Source organism: Athene cunicularia, assembly GCF_003259725.1.
Source record: "Athene cunicularia isolate RWA chromosome 8 unlocalized genomic scaffold, athCun1 chr8_part1, whole genome shotgun sequence".
Taxonomy (NCBI): domain Eukaryota; kingdom Metazoa; phylum Chordata; class Aves; order Strigiformes; family Strigidae; genus Athene; species Athene cunicularia.
The window spans coordinates 31,091,675-31,109,810 of NW_020799109.1; the positions used below are offsets into that span (position 1 = coordinate 31,091,675).

An 18,136-nucleotide genomic window follows, 5' to 3' on the forward strand; every position below is an offset into this window, starting at 1 on the left:
CCCCCCACCCCCCCCAGGGAGGACAAATCCATGCAAGTCCCATAAACTTCCTGGCTTATGTGACAATTCTTGCATTGCTTAAGAATAATGGGCCATCAACTTTCCCCTGGGATAAATTTGTCCTGGCAATCTGTATTTTAGTGCTCTACATCTTGGGGGAGTTCATAGCATTTGGGGTTTATTTTAATGGGAGTCGGTAGCCATGATCAATTGTAAAAGCTCTATTTCTGCGGAAATGGGTATTTAATAGATTTTTAAAAACGATGGTTATTGACCCAATGGGGCTTAATGGCTTGAGAAACATCTGATTGTAGTATGTAAGAGTAAATGCATATGATTTTCAAATGCATACTGGAATAGGTAGTAAAAACCTTTTCAAATTGCAGGGACCTGGTCAGTAGGGAGTTTCCATTTGCTTGCTTGGCCTTTCTATATCTATCAGAGTGAATCATGGACATCTCTTCCTCAGAGAGGCTTACTGTCTCCTCACGGGTGACATCATCTTAAAACATGCAACCCATCAGAGACCCATCAAGGTATGGGGATGTCTTTCATTAGACCAGGCAGTGACAGAGTCAGGCTTTCAGAGCATCTGGGCTCCCAGCTGCTCTGATGTGGGAACAAAGGACACATGGACCCTCTTTCATCCTCCATGGACCACGTACCCTCATTGCTCCCAGGGAGAGCACTTTGGGAGCTGAAAACCCACATGTGCCTCAGATGCCTGGGTTTAAACTCAACCTACAGGCTCCCAGCTGATGATCCTGCAGTGAAATTCCCAGGCAGAAATCTTGGTTTATCTGGGGTTAGCTAATACTGAAAACATCAATAGAAGTGAACTCCAAAGGAATGTACTAATTACTAAGAAGTAATCCTGGAAGCAATGAACAGACTAAACCCTGATATTTATTTCCTGGTGTCTACGAGCACTGACTGAACTCCCCCCACCTCTCCCCCCAGCTAAGGCATGTATTTAGGGTTTATCACCCCCACCAACCCTTCAAGGTCTATAAAGGCTCAACACAGGCTGCAGTTACACCTCACCTTTTCCCACCACAGAGGCAGCTCTCCTCTCCTGGCTGCCTTTTTCATGAGCCTGCAGGAACACAGATGCCCAAGATTTTTATCTGTTTGAAACCCACCTGTGGGTTCAGCCATTGCAAAGATGAGATCCCAAGCCATGGACGTGCAGGACAGCAAGGCTGAGTACATGTCACCTCTGTAGAATAAACCAGATGAAACCAAGGACCTGTAAACTCCCAAATTTCAAAAGAGACATCTGTCCTCCTGCTCCCTCTTATCTTCCCCTTCAAAAAAAAACAATGAAGCAGGAATTGGAGAGGTCAGAGCCACAGCCTGTTGCTTCTCCTCATCAGTGGAGACAAATATTGCAGATCACCTCCTGCTTCCACCCTGGTGTCTCTCACTGCCATCCCCCAGTAGGTCCATAACACAGCGTGCCACCTGCTTGGAGCAACACTCACCTTCACCCCCTGAACCCCAGGAGCATGCAAGGAAGGAGAAATGCTCCTGGCCAAGTGCAGACTCTGGGTGCAAACCCCAGAGCTTGTGCATGCCTGGGTGATAGGACTCTGCTGGGTTGGGCTTTCCACCCATACCCAGCACTGTTCCCTCACTCTTGGCAGGCATGAAGGAGGTTCAGACCATCATGGTGGCCTCTGAAAAACACTTTGTCATTCTCCAAGAGCACATGCCTGGCCATCTGTGAGATCAGCATACCTAGCAAGTCAGGAAGCTCCTGCACATCTATGGGGGCTGTAAGAAGGAGGGGGGAGCTGTCATCATGAGAAATCATCACTGAAAACAGGGAAAAAACATTGGCTCAGGTAAGTTAATTGAAAGAATTCAAAAGAAACAGTTAAAGATCTGGTTTTGAACCATTTAGGGGAAGGAAAGGAGCCTTGCGAGGGAGAAAAGCAGGGAATCAGCAGCCTGGGGAGGTAGGGGAACCCAGCATTGCCCTGGGTGGCCTTGGGCTGCAAAGCCCAGCACAGGCAGCATCCCAACTACAGCGCACACCAACACGCTTTGGAGAGACTTGCTATCCATCACGCAGGGTGAGCATTCGCCTTCTTTTGACCATGTTGATGTTGGCTGGCAAGATGCTGCTGTTATACACAACATGTGTGAGAGGGCGAGTGAGAAGTGCTGGGGAAATGGAGAAATACATTTGCAGGCCTTTGCGGTTTTGCAAGGCCCAGCTCAACAGTGGCAAGTTATTTTAGAGCAGGTTCCAAGCTAAACAAAGCCAGGTAGGGTTTACTTTCTGCCTGGATTGTTTGTTTCAAAGCAAAATAAAAAACATCCCAGGTCAGGACCAAGTTTTACAGCATTTTTTGCCTGTCAAAGATTGCAGATAAGCACTGTCCCACCTAAACCACAAGAGAGCTACAAATGAGCTTTCTCTTACTTTTTGCCTGCAGCAAAAATACAAAGAAACATTGCAGGTTTAATGAGGTCTTAAGGTCTCTGTAGACAAGTCAGTGTCCCCAGGAGCCTGAATTTCACTGCCAATTTTTATAGTGCAGTTCACAATCTGCTGAGGGAAGGCAGAGTGGATAACCATGGGTGGGTGCAACACTCGTGGTCTCCCCCAGCACTGCATGGGCTTCATGTAAGCTGAGCAGAGCCTCAGAGCTGGGAGGATCAGCAAAGCACTCAAGACAAAGTGGAACTGCACAAATAAAAGCATTATTTTTTGCCTTGCATTTAGCCAGGATAGAGCAGCTTCTTCACATTTCATTAGGTGACTCTCTTCTCCATGCGTGGACTAGAAGTCGAGGCCAGAGCCCCAGCATCAGTGGCAGCACCTCATTGCTGCACAATTTGGAGGCAAGATGTCTAAGGCTTCTGTGCCTCAGTTTCCCCAGATGAAAAGCTGGGATTTCCCTTGTCCACAGCACAGGCAAGTATCTGTAAACATCTTAGAAGACATGATCTCTGCTGTGCAGGCTTTTCAAAAAAGCTTAGAGCAGTTAGGCACCCACATTCCACTGCTGTTCAATGAAAAGCAAGCATCCAGCCTTTCACCACATGCCTCCTTTCCCACCCATCTCCCACAGCATCCTCCTCTGTAAGACAGATCCCAGAGGGCTGATGGTACAGAGGGAGAGCTGTGGTCTGGATGAGCATGGTGAAGATGGCAGCAAGGGTGTGGCACATACTGTCTGAAGACTGTCTCCGGTCAAAGAGCTGGGACTGGTGCACATCACCACCAGAATCAGGTCTCATGAGACAGCTCTGTGCTAGGACCAGTCAAGGCTGGAGAAAAGTATGGGCTAATGCGTAGCAGGAGGCAGCTCAGTTCCCCCCTGAAAGAAGGCATGGTCTCTGCATGGATGGGGCAGATAGAGCCCCTTGTCCAAAAACTGCTCTGGTGACCACCAGGTGATAAGCAAAAGTCAGCCTCTCTTTTTCATCCAGACTCCCTGACTAGTAGGGCAGCAGAAAAGAAAATGCAGACACTGCAAGACTGGGGAAGGATTTTTCTTTTTTATGATGCTCAGATGAGCCCACAGCAGGCTGAAATGCACATGCCCATCCATCATTATGGCCCTGCAGCAGTAGTCAATGAAAGGGTGGCAGAAGACCAGAGTACCGCCCTTCCAGTCTCTGGTCTGCCTCATCTGTTCAAACTGAAAGCTCCTGGGCACTGGCAGAACTACCCTTTAACAGGGCTGACAACAGTGGACAAATTTGCTGAGCAGGAATGATGCTCCCAGGGGCATTACGCTAAAAGCTCCTCATTCCTCTGCAAGGGGAACCACACATCCCTGTGGTCAATAAACACACTCTCAGGCACTCTTCACCATGATGGTCTCACCTTGCTAAGAGATCCCAAACTTTGCTACATTCATTCTAAACTTATCACCAGAGGGCAAAAACTTGTAGCCTTGATATTGGTCAGAAAAGGCATCAAAACAGAGAAAAAGAGGAAAATAAATCTATTCAAGCCAAGCATTTTCCTCCTGCTTTTTTTTTTTTAAAAAAAAGGAAAAAACAAGTCCCAAGTCTCCATCTTATTTTTAGGTCCAGGCAATTGGGTGTCCCAGATGGAACGTGGTACACAGAAGCCAGCATTCTAAAAATGCCTTCCTTGCAGATATAAAAAGGCTGTAAGATCATTTATTGGGGAAGTTTTGTAGTGTAACAATCATACGTTAACAACAAACAAACAAAAATTAATCAGAGGCTGCCTCTGGTCCCTAGCACAGCCCCTGGCAGGCAACAGACACAAAGGCTCAGCATTGTCACCCTCTCCAAGGTCTCCTAGTAAAGTTCTCTAACTCGTGCTGTCTTGGTGGGTTTTGGCTCCACTGGACCCATTCCCTCTTACCCCATCATCCTCTGCAAAGGGGCAATTTGATCTCCTAAATAACAGTGGCAGCTGGGCCAAGGAAAACTAAAAGCAATATGTTCGCTTAATGACCACGGCTTAGCCTGCTAACCCAAACGTGGATTAAATCATCACAGAGACCCTGTCAATGCCAAGATGACAGTGTCCCTCCTCATCACCCTGCCGTTTCAGTTCCTGGGGTCTCACTAGCCTGGACAGGGTCTCAGCTGGCATCCTCCACCCGTGGGCAAGGGTATGGTCAGATGAGGAGGAACCCTGGGGAGGGCTGAACATCAGGACAAAGAGTGACCCCCTCCAGCCGTCAGACACATGCTGTTTCTTCACAATTGTCATCCTGATACAATCATCCCCCCTGAAATGAGCCCCCAAGACACTGGTGTTCGCTAGAACAATAGCTCACATCTGGGACAGCTGTTTTCCCCAAAAGCACCCAGGCTGCCTACAGCCTCTGGGCAGGGGTCCTCTCCTCTCGCTCACACACAGATCGTGTTCTCCCTCTCCCACAGAGATGTGACCACTCCAGTGGGGACCTGGCAGGTTACTGAAGGAACATGCAGCCTGGCAGCTCCATGCTCACAGGAAGGCTTGTAGGAATAAGCAAGACTTGTCCTCCAGCAGAGACTTATTGGAAATTAACCCCTGAGCCTTCTACCTTGGGAAGAAAATGAGTGCATTACCATAAATTATTTCCTACTTTTAGCACCCCAAAATGCACAGAAGAAGATTTGGGTACATTGGCAGTATGCTGTATCTTGCTATACAGAGTAAGCTGCTTTGGCTAGAGCCAAAGCCAAGTGCTGGGAACCAGCCCTTGGACCTGGACACCTCTACATTCTTGTGCTCCTCTTGCAGACCTGCTCCTCTGATCCCTGCAGTAACACAACAGAACTCTGATCCCACCAAAAGCCACTGTGATATGGAGTCTCTGCTCTTGACCAGTGTCCCCAGGACCTTGCACAGTCCTTTGGATGGCTGCACCTTGATGCCTCCTCCCCCTAGAGGTGAGAGTGAGGTAAGTGACTCTTGCAGTCCAATGGGCCTGATGGAGGGGCTGAGTCAGACCCTGGTCATGCCTGGCCATGCCTTAGAGAGTGTGGCTCCATGCTGAAGCCCCCATCCCCACCTCCTCTGCAACTCCTGAACTTCTCCTCATAGGCCTCTCATAATTTGAGGTTACAGCCAACAAGTACCCTTTCCTTTTATCTATCAGCCCACGCTGGAAAAGTTATAACCTCCCTCCCTCAAATCTTTGCGAGAGCAAAACCCTCAAAGATGCCTGTGGAGTGCCCAACTTGTAGCTTCATTTATGATAAAGTTTTGGAGATACAAAAGACACAAAGACAGACAAGTACATAACATGGAAGGAAAGGAGCAGCCTTCACAGCAAACAAGGAATGAGAAAGAATAAGTAGGAAAACTAAGCAAACAAAATCTATCTTTCAGGGACAGCAAAGGCCAGAGGTCAAGGTGTATAGTTTCCCAGGGGCATAAATGTAAACACACTGCAGAGCCCACTGAGTCACACCAACCAAGCCCACAGTGCATGCATTATCTCACCACCCCAAGTCCTCCCTCTTGGGAGCAAAATCTCACTGTCAGGTTTACCTTTGGCACAACGCACCAGACACCTACTAAGGGGTAATGACATGCCAAATACTCTTCAATGTACTTTGATAAGGTCAAAAACAAATTTGGGGTCTTCACCCACAAGGCAGAGCTCCGTGTGAGATGAATCACCCAGAAGCACATTCACAGAATCGTCTAGGTTGGAAAAGACCTTGAAGATCATCCAGTCCAACCATTAACCTAACACTGACAGTTCCAAACTACACCAGATCCCTAGTGCTATGCTGACCCTACTCTTAAACACCTCCAGGGATGGGGACTCCACCACCTCCCTGGGCAGCCCATCCTAATGCCCAACAACCCCTTCTGGGGAGAAATGTTTCCTAATATCTAGTCTAAACCTTTGCTGGCACAATTTGAGGCCATTCCCTCTTGTCCTATCACTTACTACTAGGTTAAAGAGACTCGTCCCCAGTTCTCTGCAATCTCCTTTCAGGTAGCTGTAGAGGGTGATGAGGTCTCCCCTTAGCCTCCTCTTCTCCAGACTAAACAACCCCAGTTCCCTCAGCCGCTCCCCATCAGACCTGTGCTCCAGACCCTGCACCAGCTCCGTTGCCCTTCTCTGGACACGCCCAAGTCATTCAATGTCTTTTTTGTAGTGAGGGGCCCAAAACTGAACACAGTCATCGAGGTGCGGCCTCACCAGTTCTGAGTACAGGAGTAAGATCCCTTCCCTGTCCCTGCTGGCCACGCTATTGCTGACACAAGCCAGGATGCCATTGGCCTTCTTGGCCACCTGGGCACACTGCTGGCTCCTGTTCAGCCGGATGTCAATCAGCACCCCCAGGTCCCTCTCTGACTGGCAGCTCTCCAGCCACTCCTCCCCAAGCCTGTAGAACTGCTGGGGGTTGTTGTGGCCCAAGGGCAGCCCCCGGCATTTGGCCTTATTGAAACTCCTCCAGTTGGCCTCAGCCCATCGCTCCAGCCTGTCTCCATCTCTCTGCAGAGCCTCCCTACCCTCGAGCAGATCAACACTCCCACCCAACTTGGCGTCATCTGCAAACTGACTGAGGGTGCACTCCATCCCCTCGTCTAGATCATCAATAAAGGTGTTAAACAGGAGTGGCCCCAAAACGAGCCCTGGGGGACACTGGATTTAACTCCATTCACCACAACTCTTTGGTCCCGGCCATCCAGCCAGTTTTCTACCCAGCTAAGCGTGTGCCCATCCAAGCCGCAAGCAGTTTCTCTAGGAGAATGCTGTGGGAAACGGTGTCAAAGGCCTTACTAAAGTCAAGGTAAGCAACGTCCACAGCCTTTCCCTCATCCAATAAACAGCTTGTTGCCTTGTCCTAGAAGGAGATCCAGTTTGTCAGGCAGGACCTGCCTTTCATAAACCCACGCTGACTGGGCCTGATTCACCCGGATATAGCCTCCTAACCCTACTGTATGCAAGCAGCTTGGTAGACATCCTGCCTGCTTGATATAATGGGCTCTACCAAGGACAATACCCTCTATCTTTGCCAAGTTTCGCAATCAGTAATCAATGGGAAGGCTCAGAAAGAGCGGGCTTTCCTACAAGGAAAGAATAAGGCTTTTTTATGAGCTCAAATCCAACCACTCTCATGAAACTTTAAAGCACCCACCAAGAAACCGTTAGGTTCCAGGAAAAAGCCCTGTTTATTACTGCATCTTCCCCAGTCCCTGCAGGTCTACTAGAGAGGAGAAGCAACAAGCGCAGAAGTCATGAACCCATTGCTACCACCTTTGCTGTCCCCAAAGCACCCATCTCACCACCACACTTACAAGCTCCAAGACTCAAATCCAGCACTTGAGGCTTAGTCCTCTGGGAATACCAGGCCAATATTGGGGTACAGACCAGTACATCTGTAGCCCAGTAGGTCACCAAGAGGTGCCAGTGGGAGCTACAAAGCAGCCAAAACTTATGTCCTGAGCAGGGGTACCTCCTAACCACACTTTCCTCATGGAAGCATCATAAGAAAATAGTCTCTTACACTCTACAGGCAGTGAGTTCAATAGTTTGCAGATAATACACCCTCTCCATCCATCCATCCATCCATCCATCCATCCATCCATCCCTCAAGGATCTGACCACCACAAGCAACAAATGAAGGTATCTGCACCTACATCTCCAAATGAATCTATGCTCTCCAACTATATTGGTAATCTCAGATTGTTCCTAAAATTTATAATTTTGAAATAACATTACACATGCCTGCCCACTGTGAGAAAGATCTGCTAAGGTTTCCTGTGACAAGAGTAAGTAGAGAAGAAGTGAGCAGCTAATTTGAATGTTGCTTTACCATGGGGTTGGGATTAAGGTATGGGTAGGTCAACTATTGCCCCAAAATACCATCCTTGCCTCAGCTGCTCTCAGTTTTACACCTTTTATGCTATCAGTCCAACCACATTCAGCTGAATATCTCTTGACAATGGGCTGCTCAAGTGCCGAAGAACAGCTCGAAGTGATTCATTCCTCCTCAGGGGTCCATGCAAGACATTCAGTGACGTTAATCTGGATCAGCTTTAGAAGACACTGCTTAAACAGCAGGGGACTCCCAAGTAGACAGCCCAATTAAGCATCCTTCCCCTAAGACAGGAGGCCAGCTAAGCTTGCATTAAAGCCCATCAAGTGTCCTGTTAATTAGGTACCCTTTACTATCACATCTGTGGTCATCCCAGTGGAAGCTACCAAGAGGCTGGACACCTCATCATTTTTCACCTCCTTTTGTCACTTCACTTATTTCTGCCTTTGCTTTGGGTGGTGAGATGAAAGGCGCAGCAGCTCTGCCCTTATCCACTTTGCTCTCCAGACTCCCCTCCAGTTTTCTTTTCACATTAACTGTGTCACACACCAGACTCTCATTGACTAACTGCCGGAGGGAGACCCTCACTGAGTGTTAATTGCTATTAATGAGCTGTTGCTGCTTTCCTTCCAAGAACACCAATTACAACAGCACTCAGGCACTGCAAGAAGATGCATATCTGCAGCAAATCAAGGCAAATTCTACTCCAGACCCTGGCATCGCACTACCAGCATCTCCTGGAAAACATTTTAAATCAGGATGAGACCAGGTAAAGTATGGCAGCAGGCAGCTCTCCTACCCCCTGTTCTTCATATGGTGGGTTAGTATAAATGTCCCCGACTTGCTTCCTATGGCTCCTGGTGTGGTGCCTTGCAGCAATGTCTGTGCTCAGCTGTTGACCTGAGCTCTTGCTTAAGCCTCCCTCCAGCCACAAGCACACATTCCCACTGGTGGGTTTTACATGTGAGTGGTGGCCCAGCTGGCTCAGAGCACAGTGAGACTTGTCCCATACACTACTAGAGAAGGTGCAGGAAGGACTTGGCAAGTTGGCTTGATAGCTGTCATTGTGCACAGCAACACTGTCATCATGTCAGCATCATCCCCTGCCCCAGAGCTGGGGGCAGCTCCTACCTCAGCTACATTGTGGTCCATCCCCAACAGAGCTTTACAATCCTTCTTTCCAAACTTCATTTCCCTCTCTTGCTAAGCATGGACAGGAGTATATTTTAGCACCAATTGTAGCTCAGGAAGTATACTGAGAAGTCCACCAGCTAAGAAGCACTAGAGCACTGTTCTTAAGACTTCTCCCTCTGATTTGTCTTTCTCAAAGGTCCAGCCCAAGGAAAGGAGATTTTAAATGACAGATGTACTAAGATGGTAAAAGCTTTTGCATGAGTGCTTAAGGTCATGCAAGTCAAGACAAGGTATCAAGACCTTTCACTGAAACAGACTGAATCTCTCTACAATGTTAATAAGAAATTGTCCAGTGTCTCACTCTGACTTTCTCATTTGGGTTATTTTTGGCCATACTGAGAAGCATTCACATCCAAACCACTCTTTGTGAGAGCCTTGAAATGAAATACAGCAGAGCTGACTTACTTCATGAAAAAAAATTGCAAGGTTTTTGTCTTGCCACCTTGGTCTGAAAGGAGACTTAGAAAGCAGCACCTGCAGTGGGGTTTCTCTCTCCCTCTGCTCCCCCAAAGCCGCAGCTCCCTCCTGGGATCTGGCATGTGGTTCTTCAGCAGGTATGAAAAAGCGCAAGTGTCTCAGCAGAGCAGCAGCCGGCTCTCCTCCAATTACACACCAAAAGCTTTTGCTCACATTGAAGCACCTGGCTCCTATTGTGCTGCCTTTTCTCAGTTTGTTAAATTTTAGTTCATATTATTTCTCCCATTTTTGGCTTTCACCCTAAAAATCCTTCAGTAAGTTTCCCAGCTGCCCCACTCCTCATAAATGTTCATTTAATACCTTACGAGTAAACTCAGAGGTACTTGGTCAGCAGGAGCTCTGCCTGAACAAAACCCCTTGGACTAAGGTCACCTGCTCATGTATCTTGGGATTCATCCTCCAACTTTGGGGGAACAACACCAACGTGGCCATGCCCTTGGGCGACCTCAAGCTCATCTTGTTTTTTCCCAAACCCATGCTACTGTTTCCCAGTGATTTTCCCACAAATTTATATATTCTTCCCCAGAAGCCAGGGTACCCTCAGCAGGAATGAGCCCAGAGAGGGTGGGTGTCCGGTAGCATCTCTGAAGAAGCCAGCCAAAGGCAGCTCAGAAGAGCTCAGCAGCAGCAGGATTCAACTCATGCCCCCACATTTCCCAAATGCCAGGCACACCAGATTTCGTTTTTCAGAGCTTAGTCTACAGACAATCAATCTTGTCTTCTGTGCAGGCCAATGAGGTCTGCGGAAAGAAAATTGCAAAAGATTTTTTATTTCCCTAGTGTTCCCATTTTCCCATTCCTTTCCCACAGAAGCGAGGTTTTTGTTTTGTTTTGTTTTTCTTTCCCAACTTTCAGGGGAAAATCCTGACAAATGGAAGCCCTGATTCATACCAGCAAAAATTTGGCCTTTTTTAATTTAAGGTGGAGCCCTTCTTGTCTGAGGATGAAAACATTTCTCTAACTGCACACAGAAGGCAAGGACCAAGCCTTTGCCCTGATGAAGCAAAGATCAAGTGGCATTGGATGCTCATGGCCACCATGAGCAGAGTCACTGTGCAGGCAGGAGGGCTGTTCGTCTCCTCCACACTCAGGAAAGCACACTGCCCATGCTTGCTCACAGGGATGGGAAACAAGGAGACAGACAGGCACAGGGTGGTGATGGTGCCTGTCACCAAAGAGACTTCCAGGGGTAGGGAAACAAGTTCTTGGGGCGATGCTCAAACAGAGGCAGGGTGTGTGGCACCATAGCCGGAGGGGTGCTTTGGAAGAAAGGCTCCCCATCCTCCTGTGCATTCTCAGATGACTGAAGAACATGTGACAAAGGCTCAGGAAGGGAGGAAGGGAAGTATTTGTTCTCTCCCATCACCACCATCTGAGCAGAGACACCTGCTTCCCTCCTCCCTCCATGTCCCACCTGTGAAGCAGCAGAGTGAAGAAGCTGGCTTGGGAAAAGAGGGATTTATGGCCACAGCCTACCTGCTCCCACAGCCCAGGAAAAAAAAGTAAAGGAGAAAGAAGACAATCGAAGGAGAAACATGTCCCTAAAACCCTCCCTTGCACCTTTTCTTCCCAGATGCTGCCATTCACACCACACTGCTCCAGTGGGCACCTCTGCCTGTTGCCAGGAGCTGGCAGCAGGGAATGAGCAATTTTCTCTGACATCGAGACAGAAATGGCTTTAAAAAAGAAAAGAAAAAGACGTGACTTTTTTTCCCGTTCCCTCTCTCCAGCCAGAAAGCACATTTGGCAGAGCCCTGAGTGCTGGAAGCCATCAGCAGGGCTGCCGGCACCTCAGAGGCTCCAGGGAAGAGGGCAGGTGTGTGCAAGCCACTAACACTGAGGACACTGTTCCTGCCAGCCCAGGGTCCCCCATCATGCAAGAGGATCCCCTTCTCCATCCTGCCCCAGCAGCTGCCTCCAAAGTGCTCTGGGCAGAGCAAGGGTCCCCTGAGGCCACATGCTGATGCTCCACAGAGCAACGTGGGTTTTGCAAGGCATTTTACACCTGTAGCATTTGGTAAAGGCACATGTCCTCCTCCAGCACCAAGCAGCCACCCTATGCCTTTTCTTGAAGGGAGGGATTTTCTGCCCAACCACTGTTTGGCTTTGAGGTTGAAGGTTTGATCAGCCCCTGACCATGCCCAGCCAAGGGCATCCCCCCACTGGCACTGCTCCAGGATGAGATTCAGCAAGGCTCATGCACACCAACCCACACATTACCAAATCCTGTCACTCACATCTAGCAGCATCGCCTCCTTCTCAGCACCCCAGCACTCAGGCAAAGGCATTTTGAATACAAATTAAGAAATATGGCTTTTTGACACGTCCAGGGATGGTGGGGAAGGGGCAGCAATCCCTCTGCTGCATCCCGTGCAGGGGACTCAAGGGAATCAGCACCCTTTGCACGGGGCAGCTCTGCCCACCTCAGGGATGTGCATGCTCACACTGGTGTGCCAGCAGAGACCAACAGCTCTGCACTGGGAATCTCTCTGGGGAGGAGATCCCTATTACCCCCTGCTCATTTTTTGGGGGGAAAACACTTAACAGCAGGGCATTGCAGAGAGTAAGGACTCAGTGCCATCCTGCACTGTGGGATTTACTTCCTCTCAATGGCACAGCACACCCATCCCACAGGAAAACACCACACCGCCTTCCCACACTGGGAAGTGGCATGTCAGAAGCAACATCCAGGCACAGGGGGGGTGTCAGGGACCCCATCCCTCAACATGTCCCCCCTCCATAAGCCCCGTACCTACCGCTGGGGCGAGTCAGGGTCAAAGCAGGTCCTGGACACGTCAGTGGCCTGCGGGTCACAGCAGTCACCATCGTCGAAGTCATCCAACATGTTGTTGCACTCCATGTGGCAGATGCCGTCACGGCGCTTCCAGGAGAAGCAGCGGCCGGGCCGGCGGCAGTCCCCACCATCATAGCCAGTCAGGGGATGATCACACTCGGGGTCGCAGCGCTCGTTGCCCACCTTGCTGGGCTCACAGCCCAGGAGGATGGCACGGCGGCGCAGGGAGGAGTTGCGTACCTCCAGCAAACTGAGCTGCCAGGAGATGTTGTAAGGTCGGAAAGCTTCGCTCAGTGCCCAGTGTTGTCGCCAAACCTGCTCCCGGCTGACGGTCGGCCGCTCGCCATTGTCCTCTGCCAGGTTCACCACCCGGTACCGCACAACCTTCCCGCTTCGCAGAGGCCAGTGCTGGTTATAGTGGGAGACCAGCTCCACGTTATCGCAGGCAGTCTGCCCGCAGGCAGGGGGTCCCAGTGGCCTCAGGACAGGGGAGGGCGGGGACGGCAGCACCCACTGCTGGGGGAAGGCACCCTCCCGAAAAGGCACCCAGTGCTCCTCTGGTGTGGCAAAGCCAGCGGCCAGAGCCAGCCCTGCTGCCCCATCAGCTGGCCCCTCTAGGAAGGGACGTTGGAGATGGGGCTGGGACAGAGCGCCGTGCCACAGGGCCAGCCCAGCCAGGTGTCCCCGGAAAGTGTGTGTGGACCCCCAGGCGTCCCCCCCCAGCAGCAGAGTGCGGCAGGAGGCCATGAAGGCACTATGCAGAGGTCCTCCCTGCCCGCCAGCAAGGCCCACCCGTGCCCCATCCACGTAGAGGGCCATCCACCGCCCATCGTAGCTGGCAGCCAGGTGGGTCCATGCCTCGGGGTGGTAGCGGTGGAAGGAGGTCACCTCGGTGGCAGTGGCTGCCCGGTCCGTGCGGAGGGAGAAGAAGAAGTGGGCATCCTTCTTGCCTCCAAGCTGCAGGGCGTGGATGCCCAGTGCCCAGCCCTTATCGCTGGCCGTATGCGAGCAGTTGTCAAAGACGCCTGCAGAGGGGATGGGTATGGAGAAAGAGGAGAGCTGGTGAGGACCAAAGAGCATCGCTGCTCCTTCCCAGAGCATAAGCCAGGTTCTTGGCAGCAGGACAGCTCTTGGCAGGGTTGCAGGGAGGCTCCCACTGCCACGGGTAAATGAAAGTGGCCAGGAGCTGGGCAATGAGTGCTGCACCAGGGGGGACAGCCCAGCCCCCATTCAAAATTATCTGGGTGAGCAGGTGGAGTAGCCAGGAGGGACAAGCAGAGCTGGAGAGGAGGAATGGAGCAGGGAGGAAGAGCATGGACAGGAGGAGAGGCTGAAGAGCAAGGTGTTTCTGAGCTGCTCTCTGTAGGAGCGCTCCTGCGGGATGGGATTAGAGGATAAGCTTTTTATCTGCAGTCCAAAGCTTTTAAGAATTAGAGCACAGCAACCCGAAGCAAAACAGCCTCCTCCAGGGACTGCTTCCCCAACAGCTTCCAGGCAGATTTACAGCTCTCCTTTATGCTCCAGTTTTCCTCCCAGTCATGCATCCAGTGCATGCAGGCGAGGGTCAGAGAGGGATGTGCTGCCTCCAGGTTCACTCCTCAGCCCCCAAGGTCTCCCAAGCATAAATCCATCCCCAGGAATAGGTGTGAGCTCAGCCTCTCCTGTGCACCCAAGCATGTTGCAAACCTGTGTTTTAGGCTGGGCAAGAACTAGAGATTTGATGACTCCTCGAAACTCAGGCTGCTATGTGCCCAGGGTTGAGAAAGAGAGGCTTTCAGGCACTGGATGCCCTTAGGAATCACTGTCCATAAGGCACTTAAATACTGGCAAGGGCAAATGAACCACTGCTTGAAATAAATGCCTCTGGGCTCCTAAATCACCACAGCTAGGGTGTTCATACAGGTAATCAGCTGGAGCGAGCAAGCTCACAGGCACACTTTGAGCGTTATCAGTAGCATCTTCTGGGAGCTCCCTGCTCTCCCATTCACCACCCCAACAAATGGCTTCTAGACACAACAGTGCCCAGATGCTGCCAAAACCTGTTGCTGTGCCCTGAGGCCCTTTTTATATTGTGCTGTGGTATTTCTTATGCTCCAGCCTGCTTTTCCCTGCTGCACGGGTTCTCCTGATGCTCACTGTGCCACTCCCATTGCATGAACTGGCTGCTCATCTCTGTGGGGCCAGAGCATCACAAGGCACTCCTACCCTGCCCCACTGCCTTATCTGTCCTTAGGGATGTTCAGTATGACACTCTGAGGAAACTGTAGCTGCTGCTGGGATTGCAGAGGGAAGCAGAGGTGTAAAGGAGCAGGAGCTCCAGGAGGAGCAGGACCTCCTGGCTTTCATCCAGGGTATGTGACTGAAGCCAGGTTACCACCTCTCCCCTGCTGGCCCTCATCAACGTGGCTGATAAAAGTCACGTCAAGCCCTGTGCACCCCAGGAAGCAGCACCCCTCCCTCCCTCCCTTCATCCATCCCTTTCACAGACAGCGAGATGGGTGGTGGCCTCTTGGCCATCCCACGATCGTAACCACCCCAGGCACGGATCCCTGCCACCGCTCACTGCAAAGGCAGCCACGCACAAAGCCTCTGTGGGCGGATGGGTTTTGGCTGACTCTTGTTTTCTGGTGGATTGTGAAAGGGAAGCAGAAAGAGCAGTGGAAGCTGAGATGGGTAGAAGCCAAAAAGCGGGAGACATGCAACGGAGCCTTGCAGGCGTGAGAAGGCAAATCTGGGCAGTACTTTTGGGCTGGGTGCTGACTGAAAGGTGCTTAGATCTGCACACTCGAAAGCCATCTTCTTATATCTGGTTGTCACTGGGGTTAAGGAAACAGAGCTTGGTACCTCCTCTCTTAGGAAAACTCATGCATTTCACCTTGAAAGGATTTAGAGTGCCCCAGATTTAATTAAACACTCTGGAAAAACTGGGGCAAATTGCATCAGGGGTAGAACATGCCTGATGCACCCCCCAGAAATGGGGTGAGTGTGAGCTAGCATCCTCACAAACTCATGGAGACAAGCCAAGCCTGGAAGTGCCTGACAAGTTCAAAACTGTCCAGAAGAACCTTAAGTGTCCCTAAAACTCTCTGGAGTTCTAGGTCTGGAGACTTCATCAAAGAGATGCAAGTAAGGTTCTACAAGTTGGCCCTACAACAGAGGCTGGACTGCCACTATAGCAGGAGCTGGTGCTTCCTAGAATGGCAGGGGATGCCACCTCCAGTGCAGTAGCAGCCACAGAGTGTGCAAGCCGAGCAGCACGTCCCACAGCCAGGAGCTACTGCAGAATGGTGAAACACAGCCACCCAGCACCAGGTTCTGACATGTGCCAGGAGCCTCCACAAGAAATCACCAGGGGACCAGTTTCAAGACCCTGGAATTTGCCAAGGAGTTCCTGGTATTTTGTCCCAGGGCAAGGCACCAAGAAGGGAAAGATCTCTTTGCAGAGGAGATGCAAGGTGATCTCTTCAAAACCTTTAAGTGCAACTCTGCCTCTGATGCATCATGTGGGAAAGGGAAGGTCTAACCTGGTTTGTGATTGTCATCAGTGCTTATGGTGATAGCTTCAGGGTTTAAGAAAAGAGTTGTCAGGTACAGTGCAAAAAAATGAAGGGAAAGGTGTTTGATGAGGAAAAGCTTCCAAAGAGATGAAGTGCACCAGCTTGTAAGGACCACACTCAAAGCAACACCTTCTCCTGCTGGGTCCAGGAGCTTTGCAGCACAAGGAATAGTTCAGCCACACTTTGAGACTAAGATACCAGGGAGAAATTAGCTCCTAAAGTTCTGGAGGGTCTGACACAGGCCAGGAGCCCCTAGCTGTGTCACGAGAGTAGCTGGCCACAGATGGTGGCCACTCCTTGGGGCGTGCAGTGGTGAGCAGCTCAGGGACCCAAGGAGGACACCTGGGCTTAGGCACAGCAGAAGTTTGGGACTGCCTCTGGTGAAGGATCTTCTGACTCAACAAAACCATCGTTGATCTGAGTAAAAACCAAACCTCAGTCAGGCATTTGTGCCAAGGGGAAGTCCCCTTGGAATTTACCAGAAGCAAAGCAGGCATGGATGAAGGGTAGACAAAAAAAACGCAGAAAAAGAAATGGCATTACATGAAAGGACTCTCATCTGCTGCCCAAAATGAGAAGGACGTGGAAGAGGTATCACTGTCCTTCCCTGGCGGTAGCCATAGCAGGTCACTGGGATTACACCCCAGCAGAAATCCTCCTGTGCAAGAGGAGCTTAGAGGGATGAACAGCCCCATCCAGGGTGTCCCTAAAGCAAAACATGACAGCTGCAGGAACAAAGCCCCAACTCCTGAGCCTTCAACCCAGGCAGCAGTCACACCAGCCAACAGGACAGCTTGTTTTGCCCAGACAGAGACAGAGCTGCTCAGCCTGGCCTTATTTCCCAGTCAATGACTCCAGGAGATGCTCAGTTCTGCCCTGCTTTCCTCCCACCTTCCCTCACACAAGGACACGTGGAGCATCTCCAGCTCCTCCACAGCTATGGACCCACTCATGGCTTGGTCCCCCCTCTACCAACACAAGAGGAGCAGCAGATCAGTCAGAGGCAGACTGGGCACCTGCCGAAGGGCTGTCAGCTGCCTGCATCACCTGCTTTCATGAAACACCAGAGGTGCTAGCCTGTCCCACTTCACCCCCCGCACCCTGGCCCCGCCATCCTGGCTGCAGGGAGACGGTGGGAAGTGGACAGTGACTCAGACAGCTGGAGGTGCCTGGGGCTGACTCAAACCCTGGAGCAGGGAGGCCGGGGGATATTTCCCGAGTGAGTGCCAGCACTCACGGGTGGTGCTTTCAGTGCTAGCAACCATCCTGCCCTCCGCAAGGAAATTAAAAAGAAAGAAAATAATGAAGAGAAAAACCCATTCGCTGGCTAGCTGGGAAAAGTAAAACCCAACACCTGCAGGCCAGACCTCCAGATGCAAACAGCTGTGCTGCCGATGTGATGGCTGGGAAGTGGGCTCCCTGCATCCCGAGCAGCTGCCTGCTGGCGAGGAGGCAGCAGGAACCCCAGTGGGAAGACGAACAGGGAGGTTACACTAGGTAGTTTCCTTGTACATGGCTGCTTTTCCCCTCTGTCCCCCAGCCTCCAGCCTGTCTCCTCTGCCTCTTTCACAGCAAAGATGCAGCTATCGCCCCTACGAGCCGAGGAGATAAGTTCATGAAAGGGCCAAGCGATGAGCAAAGCAGAAGGAGGTTCAGTGGAGCAAGTGGAGGGAGAGTTGGGACAGAGGGTTTCCCCAGCCGCACAGAAACACAGCGGCCCTCTCTGTGGGTACCCCAGACAACCCCTGGGAGCGGTACATATTGGGCTGCCCCCCGTTGCCAGCCCTGCCCGGCATCACTGGCGCTGCCCTGCGGTGCTTGTACCCTGGCACAACCGCCCCCC

At 51.1% G+C, this 18,136-nt stretch overlaps 1 protein-coding gene across 1 annotated transcript in view; it reads right to left on the reverse strand.

Annotated features, from left to right (window-relative positions):
• Positions 1 to 13,816, reverse strand: part of PAPPA2 (pappalysin 2) — a 91,712-nt gene extending 77,896 nt beyond the window's left edge. The window contains exon 1 of the mRNA XM_026854019.1: positions 12,699 to 13,816. Coding sequence (XP_026709820.1) covers positions 12,699 to 13,816 — 1,118 coding nt within the window. The remainder of the gene's footprint in view (positions 1 to 12,698) is intronic.
• Between the last annotated feature and the right edge of the window lie 4,320 nt (positions 13,817 to 18,136).